General features: G+C 40.2%; 1 protein-coding gene across 1 annotated transcript; it reads right to left on the reverse strand.

Annotated features, from left to right (window-relative positions):
* Window positions 1-7,693: 7,693 nt before the first annotated feature.
* Window positions 7,694-14,608, reverse strand: LOC113014314 (sterile alpha motif domain-containing protein 3-like). Its single transcript, XM_026155745.1, has 10 exons — window positions 14,069-14,608; window positions 12,252-12,414; window positions 11,102-11,279; window positions 10,835-10,996; window positions 10,266-10,353; window positions 10,011-10,175; window positions 9,517-9,723; window positions 9,115-9,283; window positions 8,874-8,953; window positions 7,694-8,395 (listed from the first exon to the last, which is right to left on the reverse strand). Exons 1-10 carry the CDS (start codon window positions 14,606-14,608, stop codon window positions 8,099-8,101), a joined length of 2,049 nt encoding a protein of 682 aa, XP_026011530.1. The 3' UTR covers window positions 7,694-8,098.
* Between the last annotated feature and the right edge of the window lie 368 nt (window positions 14,609-14,976).

Here is a 14,976-nt window from a genome sequence, read left to right on the forward strand (position 1 = left end):
GGTGTGATTATTTCTGGCCTGGATAGTGTATATGAAAACTGACTTCTGTTTATCAGGAGGGAGATGATAAGATAATCCGGATTGTGAAAATTGCTGGATTAAACAGAAAACCATCACAATGGAAATGATTGAAAATTTGCAAAGCTCCTTTCTGTCTGGCAGAAAGTTGACACAAGTATAGATCATAACGTCAGATATAGTGAAAAAAGTAATTTAGGCTTTTGTGAATTTAAACTGTTATTCCACGCTAAGGGCTGCAACAAAGCTTTGGTAATCCTCACTCTTCATTCAACATGCAAGGCATAAATGATTGAAAAGATTATGGCTAGAATTATTTGATGAAAACTGCTGGCATGTGTCTATTAGAAAACAGTAAGTTTTCTCATGAGATTCTGCATGATGTGGATGTCTTGCAGGATGTCTAGAATCCAGAAGCTTGAATTATGAGCAAAAATCATCTCCATTATCAACGCTCCTTTTATCTGCTTGTACCAACGGAATCCATTCCATCTTATGCTAATCAAGTCATTTGTGAAATCTTGGAAATTAATTTCAGGCCAGTCTTGCTGACAGTCACAGTGAGCACATTCACTGAGTGTATTGTTACCATAGTGACAATGCAGGACAAAGCATTGTATCACAACACTTTAAATTCACAAAGAACGATTACTCTTTTTCAATTATCTTTAATACCTGATGTATTCAGCATATAGTATTCAGTTTTGTAACTGTCCGTGTTCAGGTTTTTGCAATGTTTTTAAGAATCTTGATGTAACTGTGATTACTTGTAGTTTTTAGGCTACACACAAGGTTTTATACACACACACACACACACACACAAAACTGATTTTTCTTTGTTCTATTTTTTATAGATCACTCCAAATCAGGCCACATTCAGACAAGCATCTGCCACGGTGCTGGGTCTTTGACCCAGCATTTTGAGCTTTGTGTGGATTAATGAATCGTTCCTTTGCATTAACTTGATTTCAGTTCTAGCTTTGTACAGTTAGGTCTTGAGTTTAGCTCTTTAAGTATCTGAGTTGGTATTTCTGGTTGTTGGTTTGTTGTTGTTAGGTTCTTTTTGTGTTTTTGTTTCGTTTTTGTGTCTTGTCCTCAGTGTCTCCTGTGGAAGTCAATCTCAATGTTTATTTACCTATTTGTTTCCCCAGTTATGTCTCTATGTCTGTCTGATCCCTCTGTGTTCTCTTTCCCTATGTCGCTCTCCGTATGTAACAGTCCCGCCCTCTGTCCCTCACTCCCTCTCTTTTGTCAGTCATTTGTCTGTCTTGTGTGGTAATGTCTTCCTATGTCAAGCTGTCTTTGTCTGTGTTGTGTTCAGTTTTGCTTCCCCCACTGTTATTTAAATTGGTTCATCTGTGTCTTGTTTTCCCCAGCTGTGTTCCGTCTCCCTACTTAGATTGTGTGTATTTAAATCCTCAGTTTTCTGCTGTTCTTCGTTACTTCTTTGTCATTCTTACCCCTCACGCCTTTTTTCTCCCTATTGCTTCAAGTTTCATGTTCCTGACTCATGCCTTGCTATGTCAAGGGTTTTGTATATTAGTTCGTATCTCCCAGCAATAAAGCTGTTTTTACGATAAAGCTGTTGTCATGGACCCAGTTCCGGGGACTCGGGGTCCGTGAGCAGTGGGGACGTTTATTATTATCATTATCATTTTTATTATAGTATTAGTATAGTATTATATAGTATTATAGTATATGTATCTATCTATCTATCTATCTATCTATCTATCTATCTATCTATATATATATATATATATATATATATATATATATATATATATATATATATATATATATATATATATATATATATATATATAAGGGGCAGTACCCTCCATATATACAAGGGGCAGTACCCTCCATGGAGAAGGAGGCTAGAGGCTAAGTTCAAGGTAGAACGGAGGGAGGTTAGCCAACTATCGGAGTTGCAGAAAGGTGCAATGAAGAAGGTGCCTAAGAAGTACAACAAGCTGTCCATACCTGAGGCCTCAGAAACTGCCAAGCAATGACTCACAGCCTTGGCCAGCCATTTGAAGAGGTACACCAGAGAGATCGAAGGTAGGAGAATAAACCAACTGTTCTCCACAGAACCAGCCAAGGTGTACTCAGGGGCAGGGGAACAATATGAGAACAGCACCACCAAGGCTGGAGACAGAACAATACTGGAAGAGCATATAGGAGAAGGACGTAACCCATAACGGCAATGCTCAGTGGCTAGTGGATCTGAGGGCAGACCACAGCAACCTCCCTGAACAGAGTCCAGTAAACATCACAGTGGCAGACATCCAGGAAAGGGTCTCCAATATGAAGAGTTGAACAGCACCAGGCCCCAACATGGTTCACGCCTACGGGCTGAAGAAGCTGACTGCACTCCACGAGCTTCTGGCAACACAAATGAACCAGCTACTAGTAGACGAGAGCCACCCAGAATGGCTAACCGAAGGCCGGACAGTCCTGATCTTCAAGGACCCCCAGAAGGGACCCAGAGAAAAAGGAGAAGAGGAGGGATAGAAAGAGAATTGAACAGAGAGAAAAACAGAAACAGAGAATCTGCTTTAACACCAAAAGACAAACAAATAACCAAAAAAAAAAAAAAAAACAGCAGAGAAACCACAGCAAAAAAACAACATATACACACACTTGCTCATATCAATTGATGTGCACGCGTATAATCAGACAACACCAAGCACTACTTGGATCTACGTATTGAACTCTTATGGAACCTCTTGCCACACTTTTTTTTTCACACGCAATGGACGTGGGCACTAGAGATGGCACGATACCACTTTTTTATGTCCGATACCGATACCAATACCATAAATTTGGATATCTGCTGATACCGATATAATTCCGATATAGTGTATTTTTTAATCCATAAAACTGTTTTTTAAATATCTTGCTGCATTTTGTATAAGTTCATACTCAAGTCAAGTTATTCTTTTACACCTGTATGCAAGAACTATTTCATAGTTCACCAATACTGATCAATCTAATAAACTTAAACCTACACCATCCTCCCTATTCTGATATTTTAAAGAGTACCTAGCAGAAATATTAAACAACCTAACTAATAGGGTTGCCAACTCCCAGCAAAAAAAATAAAAATAGGGAACCACCCCCCGCCCTCTGCTTCGTGATGCTTAATCGATGTGATCAACTTTAATTTAATGCACGTGTAAAAAAAATAAATGCACAGAAATCAATTATTTTTCCACAATAATTAAATAGATTCAACATCTTTCTTCAACAGAATTGCAGAATGCACAGATGGTACCTTCCCAAAGGAAAACGTACTATAGCTTACTAGGGTATGTTAGACTTAGTAGTTACTATATACAGTAAGATAAGATAAGATGAGATAAGATAACCTTTATTAGTCCCACAGTAATGGACTTCTATACATTTTTCATCAGATTAAAATTTGGGTGTAAGATTCAAATAATTATTTATTAAAAGCTAGACATTTTAAATACACTGAACAAAAAAATAAATGCAACACTTTTGTTACTGCTCCCATTCCCCATGGGATGGATGTAGAGACCTAAAATTCATTCCAGATACACAATATAACCATCCCTCCCAAACAGTGGTCACAAATCAGTCCAAATGTGTGGTAGTGGGAACATCTGCTATATTGAGATAATCCATCCCACCTCACAGGTGTGCCACATCAGGATGCTGATCTGACATCATGAGTAGTGCACAGGTGTACCTCAGACTGCCCACAACAAAAGGCCACCCTGGAATGTGCAGTTTTTTGCACTATTGGGGGTCTGGGGACCCAGAACCGGTCAGTATCTGGTGTGACCACCATTTGCCTCATGCAGTGCAACACATCGTCGCATGGAGTCTATCAGATTGTCAATTGTGGCCTGTGGAATGTTGGTCCACTCCACTTCAATGGCTGTGCGAGGTTGTTGGATATTCGTGGGAACTGGTACACGCTGTCGTATACGCCGGTCAAGCACATCCCGAACATGCTCAATGGGTGACATGTCCGGTGAGTATGCTGGCCATGCAAGAACTGGGACATTCTCAGCTGCCATCTGCCCTGAACAATGTGAACCATGATTCATCCGTGAAGTGCACACCTCTCCAACGTGCCAGACGCCATCGAATGTGAGCATTTGCCCACACAAGTCTGTTACGGCGACGAGCTGGAGTCAGGTCAAGACCCCAATGAGGACGACGGGCATGCAGTTGAGCGTCCCTGAGACGGTTTCTGACAGTTTGTGCAGAAATTGTTTGGTTGTGCAAACCAATTGTTCCAGCAGCTGTCTGGGTGGCTGGTCTCAGACGATCTTGGAGGTGAACCTGCTGGATGTGGAGGTCCTGGGCTGGTGTGGTTACACGAGGTCTGCGGTTGTGAGGCCGGTTGGATGTGCTGCCATATTCTCTGAAACGCCTGTGGAGATGGCTTATGGTTGAGAAATGAACATTCAATGCACGGGCGACAGATCTGGTTGACATTCCTGCTGTCAGCATGCCAATTGCACGCTCCCTCATTGCTTGTGGCATCTGTGGCATTTTGCTGTGAGACAAAACTGCACATTCCAGGGTGGCCTTTTGTTGTGGGCAGTCTGAGGTACACCTGTGCACTACTCATGATGTCAGATCAGCATCCTGATGTGGCACACCTGTGAGGTGAGATGGATTATCTCAATATAGCAGATGTGCCCACTACCACACATTTGGACTGATTTGTGACCACTGTTTGGGAGGGATGGTTATATTGTGTATCTGGAATGAATTTTAGGTCTCTACGTCCATCCCATGGGGAATGGGAGCAAAAACAAAAGTGTTGCGTTTATATTTTTGTTCAGTGTAGAATAGAATATCATGGCTTTTTATTGTCACTGTTACAAGAACAGTGAAAGGCAGTTTGGCATTTCTCCATGTGTGTGACGTACACAATAGCGTAAGTATTTACACAATAACAGACAAATTTACATTTACACAAGAAAGATATGTATAAGTTATACACTCTCAGAAATAGGGGTACCAAAGTGTACCAAAAAGGGTACAAATGCTTGTCGCTGGGGGTGTTCCTTTTTGAAGGACATTTCTGTACCCTTTAGGCTTGGTACATTTTTGTACCTTATGAAGTTGTACCATCTGAAGTACAATCATGTACTTTCCTAAGACATAAATGTACCTTCGAACTATAGTACAGAAATGTTCCCTTGAAAAGGGTACAATAGGGTACCTATGAGGGTACCCCCCCAGCGACAACCTATTTTGTACCTAAAGAGACAAAAATGTACCGCCAATAGTCCAAAATATTTGGTTATTTAACCATTTATTTTCGATAATAGAATCACATCAAAGCATTCAAACCACAGGAATACGTCCTTGATTACATTCGTATATTGCCATAGGACATGTCAAGAAAAATACATTCATTTTAAAAAAAGTAAACAATCACATAAAGACATTAAACACCTGAACACAATGTTTTTGACGGATCACAGAGATGGCATGTATTTAAAAAACTGTCCACACAAATGTTTTGCTCTACTTCATCAAGCCAGAATATATATGTTCATTACATATATATATATGTCATATATATAGACAAAGTGGAAAATGTTCTTGCAATCACGTCACACAGAATACCTCAAGGACACAAATAGCTTATCATCAACTAAATAGGTGTCTAGAGCTTGAAAGTCTAATTCATTTCCTGGATTGAACAGGATCCAGTCATTGTCAACTGCCACTTGGTAAGCATGGAAATGACATTCATAAGTGCGAGGAAGTAACAGTTTCCCACACAATACCCAACAAGTATCAACATTCAAAATATACTTGATTTTAAAGAATATAGGTATGGCTTCAGTGTGTACATGGCCAACTACAAAAACATCCTCAAGTTCATATTTGACACTGCTGACAGATATAGCCGACACACGCTGAAGCACTTTATCCTGAAAATGCACATCTGTAAAACTTTTGTGCATTTCCAGAGCATTCTGTAAGTCACCTGGCAGAGATGAAAATGGCACACTGACACTTGTGCTGCGTGAATGTTCAAAGTCAACAAGCAACCTACCTGAAGAAAACTCCCAGCACTGTTTCATTTGATGACGATTGCTAAGAGTTGCAGTGATGTTTACAAAGTTTTTGCATTTACTCGCTATATTTTTGAAATATTGATGCTTGCTTTCATATCTCATACACCACAAAGGGCGAAGAGGACCATACATCAAAATCAGCCTTGGGTAGTGAATAAGGTAGTGACACTTGGGTGTTAAAACATTTCCAAACACTTCTGTAGTCATTTCAAGAAATTCTTGAATAAGCAGGTTTAAATGAGCAAGCTCATCTTTTCTCACATTTGTAGCCATTACAAGATCTACGATTTCTGAACATAATAAGAACACATGCCAGTATGGAGTGCCAGGTGGAACATGGGGAGCCATTAAAAAAGGCAAGAGCCTGAAAAGGCACCATTTTTGACTGGCTGATCCAACTATGTTAGAATTTCGAAGCATCTTTTCCGTCAGTGGCACTGGTCTGTTCGGCTTGTCATTCCTCCCAAACTTCACATTTTTCAGCTCATCATTGATTTCATATATGGTAATGTGCTTTTCCCTGTGAGCTTTACAAATAACCAAGTTCATTACCAAAGGAATAACCCCCTCCATCAAGTCGTGCATTACATCTGGGGGAAGAGACTGGGTCACATCAAAGTAAGGCAGTGCATCAAATGTACAGTTACCATACACACCGTACAAAGCAGCACTCTCTGGGTTGTTTTCCACACAGTTTATGTGGTACTCATGTACTTTGGTTGTTCTAATAACAAAATGGTCCTCACAAAAGCGCTGTTGTATCTCCGAGTGCGAGGCCATACAAAATCGGCATATTCTGCCTGTATTGAAAGACATTGAGAAACGCCCAATCATATGAGCGGAAAGGTTGTCGCATGAAATGGTAGCAAGAGCAGCATGAACTGTGTGCTCTACTTCATCGACACAGATAGTGAAACCCTCTGTGGACAGCATCTTCAAGTCAGTTATCAAGGGCTGAAGTATAGTTTCAAGCCCACACTCTTTTAAATGTGAATGGCGAACCAGTAAGGCTAAATGAATGTGACTCAACTTTGAGCGATGTTTTCCACTTATGTTTCCTATAGTATAATAAAATGCACAGATTTTGTATTTATTTCGTTTTGCACCAAGTGCGTTCACAATTTCAAATTCATCTTCATAAAAATGAAGTCTTAGAGCTTGAGGATGGTCTTTGAAAAATGAGTGGTCTTTAAAATACATGCCATCTTTGTAATCAGTCAAAACATCATCATCTTGATTTCTGTGGTTATCCAGAACAATTTGTTCCCACACATCCTCCACCTGACAGTATTTGTTTAATACCTGTGGGATTGGAACATAGGAATAACTACCAATTTTCACACCAGAATGGTCTCTTACTGTGTAACTGATAGGTTCTGTCATGTTCATTTTTGATTTGCAGTGTTCTTTTATCATAAATGGTGAACGAATTGAATCACATGCTTTCTGGAAAAAATCTGAAGTAGACAAAACCTGCTCAAGTTCTGGACAATCACTGAGGCGGAAACCATGTTTATCCAAATGATAACGAATAAACGAGTCGTAGTTTTCTTTAAAAAAACACAAAAGAAAACTAAGATCATCAACGATGTCTTGCTGAACAGAGTGTGGAAGGTTATTTTTTTCAGTACATTTGAGAATAAAGCTAAATAAATGATCTCCTAAATTATCAAGCAAACTGTCCATACTAGGTGGTGTGGGCCGCTGAACTGTGTGCGTCTCGTCTGAACTGTGTGTGTGTGGGTCTTCAACCTCTTTGTGTGCATGGTTTTCAAATCCATCTTCAACTACCTCAAGGCTATTCAAAACAGAGGGTTTGTGTTTGCGATACACATGGCGTCGAAAAGAGTGATACTTGGAAAAAGCTGCCTGGCAGTCATTTATTCCACAAGTGATGCTGAAATGAGGCTCATGTGCGTGTACTAACCCAACATGTGTAATCAACTTCCTCAGAGTAAATGCCCTTTTTGAACATTTTGAACATTTGTGGAGTGGGGGCATATTTAATAGAGTTGGTTAAGTACCCTGGTGACACTTACTGGCAGGGGTTTGTCTCCCTGGTTTCCTATGTTGACAATGCAGTTCTGAAGAAAGACAAGTGTTTTCTTGAAGTATGCAGGGTAGGTCATGTTGAACACGAAGAAGGTGGAGAATGCTGAGATGTAGGCCTCATCCAGCGAGCGGCACGAGCAAACATCCACTCCTTCAACTGTCACAACACAGCGACACTGTCTTGAGAGGGCAGTTGTCCAACTCTTATCCTTCATTCGAATGGTTGGGTATGGACTCGTGGGAGTATTCTGCAGAAGAGGAAGAAAAACATTAGTATACAGTATGTTTAAGCAATATGTGCCAAGTGGATTTTCAACAGATTCCTCAAATTACCTTCTTTTTTTTGCTGCAAAACAAAACTGTCTATTCTGATAACCTGTAAACATGGCCCCTACTCCAAACAAAAAGCTTCTTGACCAATGACTGTTGTGGTAGTGTTTGATAAGCTGCTAAAGTTTGACATAATATTCAAGGGCAAAAGCAATCACCCCTGACAGTGACAGTACCTGTGAAGAAGAATTTCCCTAAGGGGACAATAAAGGTCTATCTATCTATATAAACACCAGACAAAACCCAAGATCACAGCAGCACTGTAAATTAACAGCAGTGTTTTCCCTACATTAGCTTAGCTGTGATGCTGAACCGCAGCTGAATTCAGCTCCATGCCAACAAAACACCGAGAATGAAACTTGTGGCCAAAGGCTATGCATTGCATCATGCATTTACCTCTCCAAGGATGATGAAATCTTCTATCTTCTCCTTGAAGATGGATGGCAAGAGGAGAAGTGCCCCTTTGAAGTCAATTCCTAGGTCATACAGATGCAAATTCACTTCATTAGATTTTGATAGCATGCAAATTCCCATTAACATGCTCTTGACATAGCACTATCGTACATCAATTATCTTTGGAAGAGAGAGCAAATGAATTGTCACAAAATTTACTATTTGTATGAGGTCAAATTAGCACCTGTAATGTCTTCAGCAAGTGCATTCTCTCTTGCCTCCATGTAGACCTTCTTCAGTGGCAGATCCTTGGTCATTTGAAGAATATTTTGAAGAACAGCAGTGAAGTTTTCGCTAAAGCGGCGACAGATGTTGTCTTGGCAGGGATGCATTAAATCAACCTCATCACACAACTGGAAATGAAAAGAGCAGAATAGACAAAAAAATGACATTTTACATTGAGGATTTAAACTTTTGACATGTTTAAAGACACAGACTGGAGATAAATGTAAAGTGCTTTAACCCTTGAACAAAAATTCTAAAGATAATGAACAGATTGAATAATCAGTTAGTACAGAAAATGATAATCAGATTTAGAGACAAAAAAATCATTAGCTGTTTCCCCAATCATCTTAACAATTCTTACCCCTGCAGATGTCCCCAGGAATGGATATCTCTTTAATAGGTCCACAGTACACATTCCTTCAGCTACCTCTCGACGTCTCCATGCAAAGGTTTTTGTCATGCGGTCTTTCACCAGTGCTGTGTCAGGATGTAGCTTCTTGTGCTGATCATTTAGCACCTTGATATGAGCATCAACGGAGGCTGCATCTTCCCCCACAAAGCACGAATCCTTTGTCAAAGCAGATATCAGTATTATCATAAGTAAAATCTGATAAGTTAATGTTACTCGAAATGCGGTAATTTGTACACCAAATGCTTTGAAAAAAATGCAAAAATGTTGAATAGGAATTGCAAGTTGAGCTGACTTTTGTTAAATCAACTGTGAAGTTCCTTTTTCTATGTTAATGTTATCTGTTAACATGTCTCTTTCAATTAATGTTAACTTTTAGCTTTACAGTGATAATAAGACTACATATGTTACCTTAGCTCTTAGAGGCTGAGGGTGTGAGGACTTACGAGAGAGGGCTTCAGTCTCTTCAGACAGGAGCTGCTGGATTCCTCTGTGGTCCGATGTTTCTGCGTGCGTCCAAACTTTTCTTTAACCCGGTTCACTTCTTCATTGCTGATTAGGGGAGCCCGTTCTGCTTTGAACTTTCTCTTGAGTTGGCTGTGCCAGGTGTCCTAGTTGTTTCAAATGTATATAAGTAGTTAATTATGCTTACTTTATATTAATATAATCTATAAAAGAAACAAAAAAGGAGAGGTACTCACATAACCATTTCCGTGTACATCTCTTAGGAAAGGATACTTCACAATCAGGGCTTTGATGACCTGGATGTAGTCTGAGTGGGTTGGGTACCTGTTTCAAACATAAGAAAAACAACCCACAGTACACTGATTACTCTTATCCTTTCCTGGGGGCTTTTCTGTTCTTCAATTCTTCTAATCATATTGTTATTACCGTAAATAGTATGTTATAGACCAATGTCAAATCAATGTAGCTAAAGTTGATTTTAATTTTTTAAAAATGGGCATGGACAAACAGCCACACCTCTCCCAAACTTCATTAATTAATTGACTGCAGTCCTGAATTATTAATTTACTCTTGAGCAAATTCGAAAATGAACACTTTGGATATCATAGTCCAGACAAGGTCTGGAGACACAGGATATATGGTTTTACCACTATTGCCAGTTCAATTGAACCGTGTGTCACGCCAGACTCGAACGCTGGTCTCCAAATTGGGAGGGAGATGGGCTAAGCATTTGTTCTCTGCCTTTCGTACAACAGCAATATTAATATTAAAAAATTAATGTAATTATTCAGAACGGAACCCTTACATTGTGTACTGTGACAGCATTTCATAAAGAGTCCCAATTATTTTGTTTCGGTACTTCTGTTCTTTCTGGACTGGTTCTTTGAGATCCAAGCGACTCTGGACATCTTGTGGGAATTTTGGAATGGAAATAACTGCAGGCAGTCTACGGCAAGAAGGTATAGAACTGCAATACAGTAGGGAAACAGCATTAACTAGCCATTTTGCAAGCACTTAAATGCATATGCAAATTTAGACATTTATCACAACCTACCTCTGGTTTGCTTGGGACACTGGACCTTCAACTGTACCTTCAAATGGGTCGACCGGTTGTAAAGTGATGATGACTTCCTTGTAGCGGTTTGTGAAGTCTCTGAACTTCAGCTGCTTTTTGAAAGACTTGTCAAAAAGATATGCAACCATGGTCTCCGTGAGTCCACAGTCTACCGTCTCTCCATCTACATCGTTATCTGAAATATAAAGTACAGTATGAAATAAAAATAAAACCATTTTCAAATTTAGTTTTAAAGTGACATTATGGTCAATACATAATAATAATAGTAATAATAATAATAATAATGGATTGGATTTATATAGCGCTTTTCTAGGCACCCAAAGCGCTTTACAATGCCACTATTCATTCACTCTCACATTCACACACTGGTGGAGGCAGCTACAGTTGTAGCCACAGCTGCCCTGCGGCAGACTGACAAAAGCAAGGCTGCCATATCGCGCCATCGGCCCCTCTGGCCAACACCAGTAGGCAAGTAGGGTAAAGTGTCTTGACCAGGGACACAACGACCAGGACAGAGCCCGGGGATCGAACCGGCGACCTTCCGGTTACAGATGCGATTCCCAACCCCCTGAGCCACGATATTATAATAATAATAATAAGCTATCATTGTGAATCTGTCTATATTCCCCAAAAGGAAGTTACAATTAATTCTCTTGATTAATTGTTAATATAAATTAACTGGTAATATAAAAATGTAAGTAAGTGTAAATGTCCTTGCGCATAGCTTACAGCTCTCATATTCGAAAATCCCACTAAGTAGGTGTAATGGTACAAATGTGTACCTTCCATTGTTTAAAATCCCTTTGAGCGGGAAACAAGTTAGATGCCATAAATTTTGCTTAGAAAACGATTTTGTTAATAGCTATATTTACATACTAGCATGTTTTGAGAAATTATTGATTTTTTTACATTGTTGTACAGGGTTCGTCACTATTTATTGATAAAACACTCGAATACGGCGGGCAGACAGACGTTGAACATTCCACCAACAGTCTAAATAGTCCACATTTGTACCTTTCTTTGTTTAAAACTTAGCTAACTGCTAGCTTTCGCCCATGCTAAATCTAGCTCTTCGGACTTTTGCTAACTCTACTGTAAAATTACACGTTGTAATTTTTATAAAAACACAAAATCACACCCGACTTACCTCTAAATCTTTGCGCCTCGTCGTCTGACACATCAATGCCTTCTTCCATCAACTTTTTAAGGAGCTCCTCCGTGGATAACCCCCTGAGAGTCATTTTCAGCGCGGAGGCGGAGCACTCATCGCTGCTGCCTTTTCGGCCTCTGGGATTAATGTGCGTTGCGAACTTGACACATGAAAATACAACATTGTGGTATTAATGCGCAGCTGTTTAGAAACCGTTATGCTGTCTTGGCGAACTATATTTGTAACTTACAAAATGTAGTCACCGTAACATAAAAATCTGCTTGACATTTTAACTTCCAAAGAGCCTCGGTTTAACTTGATGTTGCAAATTCCATAACCTGACAATTACTGAACAATTCTAGGATGTAGTAAAAGCAAAAAAGTAAATGGCCAAACATAACAGTAAAATGATTTCACGTTTTTGAAAGATTTAAAACATTAAAAATTATAACTGGAACTTAATAAAATGGAAATGGACCAGTTTTTTAACATCATTTGGTTGTGCCTGCATGTCATTGTGTGTGTGTGTTTTTTAATATAATTTAACATAACTTACACAAAGGTAGGTTACAGATATTCTTTGCATCATAGGATAATTTAAGTACAGAGGAGAGGACCAACAGATTTTATTATAACATGTAGCTTTTATGAGCACACTCACATCTCATATGAATTTTACAATTAACCAGGCCCATCCAGATTTTCCTATGCTGACCCATTACCACATTCTGCCACTGTCACTGCAGTACAGGTCAAAATGGTACAGATTTGTACTTTATTTCAAATTGAACCTTTAAAGGGGCATTTCTGGACTTTTAAAGACCAGTATTGTACTTTTAAGGGAACATTTAAAAAAAATGTACCTATAGGTACAAAAATGTTCTTCTCTCGTACCTCTATTTCTGAGAGTGTACATAAACCTGCATACATACACGCACATACATACGTATATGTATATATATACATATATGCATCTGTACACACACACACACACACACACACACACACACACACATATTTCCACATACACGCTTACATCTATATACATACACATACATGCCATCTAACTAGCAGGTGCATTGAGAGGTGCAGTGCGATCAGTGATATTGCACATTGATTGGGGGGCTGCTGTTGCAACTATATAAATACGGTTATAATAAATACACTTTAAAGAGGTATGGGTGTTGGTTGCATTGAAGTATATATAGAAATACGATTTATAAATAAGGTGTAATGTCCATGAGTGTTGGCAGTGCAGTTATCCTCCAATCAGGGTGGAGGTACAGCATGTTTGACAGCCTGTGAGTAAAAACTTCAGTTGAGTCTGTTTGTCTTCGACCTGATGGACCTGTAACGTTTACTAGAGAGAAGGGGGGAAAAAAGTGAGTGTCCAGGGTGCGAGGGATCTTTGATGATGATGCTGGCTTTCTGCTGAAGTCTGCCAGTATAGATGTATCTGAGGGGGGTTAGTGAAGTGCAGATTGCCCGCTCTGCTGCCCTCACCACCTGCTGCAGTTTCCTCTTGTCCTCTGCGGTGCAGCAGTTGAACCAGAGTGTGCAGCAGTAAGTCAGAAGGCTCAGAAGCGGTAGAAGTTTACTAGCAGTCTTTGGGGTAATTGGGCCTGACGTAGTTTCCTGAGGAAGTACAGCCTTTGTTGTGCTTTCCCTACCTGGTGGGAAACATTTGTGGACCAGGTAAGGTTGGCCGAGATGTGGACTCTGAGGAACTTAAAGCTTTCTACCCTATCTACCTCCTCCCCATCAATGTAGAGGGTAGAGCGCTCAGATCACTTTGTTCTCCTGAAGTCGATTACCATCTCCTTGGTCTTGGCTGTGTTCAGATGCAGGTTGTTGTCGTCACACCATTGCTTCAGATGCTGAACCTCCTCTCTGTAGGCTGAATCATCGTTGTTGTCGATCAGTCCTATGATGGTGGTGTCATCAGCAAATTTTATAATGATGTTACTGGTGGGGATTGGTGAACAGTCATGGGTGAAAAGTGAGTATAAGAGGGGACTGAGGACACACCCCAGTGGGACACCCACATTTAGAATGAGGGTGGAGGAGGTGTGCTCTCTCATTCTGACGTTCTGGGGTCTGTTGCTCAGGAAGTCCAATGTCCAGCTGCACAGTGAGCTGCTGAGTCCAAAGTTGCTTAGTTTATTAACCGGTTTGTGGGGTTGAACTGTATTGAAGGCAAAGCTGAAGTCCATAACATAGGTGTTACTACTGTCCAGGTGTGTGAGGGCTGTGTGAAGAGCTGTTATTATGGCGTCCTTTGTCAACCTGTTTGCCCTGTATGCAGACTGGTATGGATCGAGGTCTGCAGGGATGGCAGCTTTAATGTGTGACATGATGAGCTGCTCAAAACATTTGGAAATTATGGGTGTTAAAGCAACAGGATGATAGTCATTCAAGCAGCTCACTGTGTTCTTCTTGGGCACTGGAACGATGGTGGCTGAATTAAGGCAGGATGGTACTACAGACTGTAGCAGTGAGAGGTTGAAGATGGTGGTGAAAACCTATGCTAGTTGGTCTGCGCACTTTAAGCACTCTACCGGCTACACCATCAGGACCAGCTGCTTTCCTTGCAGCATCAGGTCAGAGACACACTGCGCAGAGTCAGTGTGTCTCTGACCTGATGCTGCTCCAGCTGGAAGGGAGCATCATCCCTCTCTGTAACGGCAGGATGGGTGATGGTGTCCCTGTTTTCTTGGTCGAA

This window comes from Astatotilapia calliptera, chromosome 22 (assembly GCF_900246225.1).
Source record: "Astatotilapia calliptera chromosome 22, fAstCal1.2, whole genome shotgun sequence".
NCBI lineage: Eukaryota > Metazoa > Chordata > Actinopteri > Cichliformes > Cichlidae > Astatotilapia > Astatotilapia calliptera.

Coding starts and splice junctions, on each gene's coding strand:
- LOC113014314 (XM_026155745.1), bottom strand. CDS start 14,608: ATGTCACACATTAAAGCTGCCATCCCTGCAGACCTCGATCCATACCAG. Junction 11,280..12,251: donor CGAGGCGCAAAGATTTAGAG/GTAAGTCGGGTG, acceptor TTTATATTTCAG/ATAACGATGTAGATGGAGAG. Junction 9,724..10,010: donor AGAGACTGAAGCCCTCTCTC/GTAAGTCCTCAC, acceptor GCTTTGACAAAG/GATTCGTGCTTTGTGGGGGA.